The 2,822-nt window shown below is 54.7% G+C and overlaps 1 protein-coding gene across 1 annotated transcript; it reads right to left on the reverse strand.

Annotated features, from left to right (window-relative positions):
* Positions 1 to 305: 305 nt before the first annotated feature.
* On the reverse strand, positions 306 to 1,814 carry RPRM (reprimo, TP53 dependent G2 arrest mediator homolog). Its single transcript, XM_066345249.1, has one exon. It carries the CDS (start codon positions 1,524 to 1,526, stop codon positions 1,197 to 1,199), a length of 330 nt encoding a protein of 109 aa, XP_066201346.1. The 5' UTR covers positions 1,527 to 1,814; the 3' UTR covers positions 306 to 1,196.
* Positions 1,815 to 2,822: the final 1,008 nt, after the last annotated feature.

Below are 2,822 nucleotides of genomic sequence, written 5' to 3' on the forward strand. Positions count from 1 at the left end.
CACGGAAGCGTAATCTTCCCACTGGGGCCTCCTGTCGTCTCGCCTGGCTGGAGAGCTGAGCCTAAATGAAATATAAAACATTAACTGCACGAGAAAACAAAGGATGTTGCCTTCGGGTCAGCTCCTGTGCCTGAGTCTTGGCCACGTCTCACTGGCCTCTAGGTCTCTCAGTCTCGTCCCCACCTCGTCCCTCGGTGAGATCCACGAGTGGAATCACAGCTTTCCAAAGCGAATTCCCTGGGCCGACGGCGCCAGTTCCCGTCAGCGGGGAGCGCAGAATGACCAGGAGGCCAGGAACAAAACACTTAAATGTTGCATTTATTAAGGAAACGTTAAACAAGGGGGGAAAGAGTCAAAACGGTGTCACGAACGTCAAGAGCACTTTTGTGGCGTAAATCGTGCAGTCACGAGCTACATACGAGTTCTATTTTGGGTCTTTGCCCGGGACCAGCTGGGACGCCAGCCCTCCCACCAAAAGACCCTGTTGTGAATGCAATAAAAGAAACAATGCACCCCGTTCACATTCTCAGGTTCCCCCTCCCCCACCCCTTTTCCCAAGATGACAAAACTCTTACTCCCAGGCAGGCAAACAGGCCACTAGGGCACAAAAGGTCTTATCAAATATTTATAGTCAGGCAAACACACACAAAAAACTAAAAACGACCTGTTGTAATCAATCAAAGGTATTTATCGCCTCTCCCGCCAGGGATGGGAGGAGCGGGAGAGAATGGGCGCGAACCCGGACACGGATTTGTGTCCCCATTAGTATTGTTAAGTGGCGTATAAACGAATCACTTTCTAGGACAACCAGGCACTCGGTGCCGCTGGGTCTCTTCCCTGCCCACCCTCTCCAGCTCCCCCAGAGCTTGGCCCACCTGCGGGTGGAGAAGGGCCTTCGCCCCGTCGCTTTCCCCGCATCCTAAGCTAGCTGCAGCTTCCAAAGTTTGCGCCCTAATAGTCCACTGCTTGCCACTTGCTGCTGAGTCCAGAGTTAGGGCGCTCTCCTCCTACAGCCAAGCATGGGGACTTTAAAAGAGCGATCGAGAAACAGGTCGCTTCATCCCGAAAGGCAGAAGTCGAGAGAAATAATTGACTCCGACAGGTTTGCTTCGCCCAGTCTCGGATAGTGAGGGGGCGCGGCCGGGCTGGCGAAGTGGGAAGGTGTGGGGCGGCCGCCGCGGGAGCCCGAGGGCCGGTCAGTAGGGCCCCACGACCACCGCCTCCACTTCCTTAGACGGTCTCCGGTCTTTGACCAGGAAGTTGATCATGCCCTCGGACTTGATGAGGAGGTTGCAGCCGAGGAAGAAGATGCCGAAGACCACGGTGAGCGACAGCACGCACATGACCGCGATCTGCACCACGCGCATGATGTATAGGCTGCGCTCGTCCGGGCCACCCTCGGCGAAGCCGTCGTCGGTCACCACGGACGCCTGGGTGCAGCAGCGCACCGCGCGCTCCAGCGCCTCGCTGCTGTTGGCCAAGAACAGGCCGGCCACATCCGTCTGGTTGCCCAGCGTGGGATTCATCGCTGGAGCGGGAGGGCGCCCGGGGAGGCGCGGGTCCGAGGAGTGGGAAGGCGGTGGCGCGAGAGGAACAGGTGCCGAGCTGAGCACTCACTTGCAGGCTGCTAGCTCTCTCCTTTCCAAAGTCCCCAAGCTGTGAGTTTCGCAGGAGCCTTTCAGACTGGCTCCGTAGCCTGCCTGGTGTGCACCGTCCGCTCCTACCCGGGCGGTGCTGCTTCCCGGCGCTCGCTCGACTGGGTGCTGTTGGAACTTGGCGGGGCTGGGCTAGCAGGGACGTGGGAGGTACGGGCGGCGGCGGCGGCGGGGCGGCTGCTCCGAGCGAACAGCGGCCCCTTCCGGCTGCGCTGCCGCCCTGCGCCCGCTGTGGTTGGGCACTGGGGAGGAAAAAGAGCGAACCTCCTCTCCTGGTCTTGCTTTCCTTGCTCCACCTCTTTTCCAATTCCGAAAACTAGTCCGAGGTTACTGTACTTTTCTGGCCTGTTGGATGATTAGAGAATTTTGGGTCGGGGGAAGGTTGTGAGCAGCTGAAAGTTTCCGAAAAACTGGGTCATATCAGTTCTGCGTATTCTTTGCCTCCCGCCCCTCTCACCTCTGCGCGGATGGAAAGTGGCGAGGCATCGCAGGTGCCAGATGGTGCTTGCGAACGCACGAGCAGGCCGCCTGTATCTGAGTCAGTCTTCCCTGAGAGGGATTGCTAGTTGGAGTAGGGTTGACCTGGTGTAGTTATAAAAAACCAATGATTTTAGGAAGAGAGAGAAGGAAGGTGGAGTGGGGGCAGGGGGGGGGGAGAAAGAAGAATGGGTCGAAGGAAGAAAAGAAGTGGAGGGAGAAAGGAAGCTACTGTAAAACTGTAAAGCAGATTTTATAGTGATTTTTAAGGAAAAGGAAAGGGTTTTACAGGAAGTAGGTGTTGTTTGTCAGTGGCCTTTGTGTGGAGATGTTTGCCTGGAGCAGGGTCACCTCTCCTGTAAGGGAGGGGAAGGTGGAAGGAGTGACCAGCCACTCTTGAATCTTAATTGCAGATGGGTTTTTGGATGTTCTTCTAATGTTTTTGTCTGTTGGCAGTAAATCAATTGTTTAAGGGAATTACTCATCACATCCATCACCTAGAACACTGGCCAACTGCTGGAAGCCCTCCTCATTTTCCGTAATCTTGATGTATTTCACCTTAGTCATTTTAAACAAAACTACAGATGTCTTAGGGCCCTGATTGAAAAGCTTCATTCAGTTCATTATAATTTTTTGTCAGTTTTAGCGAAATGTTATAAACCTGTCAGATTGTTTCTTAAACTCTAGAAT

The sequence above is a fragment of the Saccopteryx leptura genome, chromosome 7 (assembly GCF_036850995.1).
Source record: "Saccopteryx leptura isolate mSacLep1 chromosome 7, mSacLep1_pri_phased_curated, whole genome shotgun sequence".
Lineage (NCBI taxonomy): Eukaryota > Metazoa > Chordata > Mammalia > Chiroptera > Emballonuridae > Saccopteryx > Saccopteryx leptura.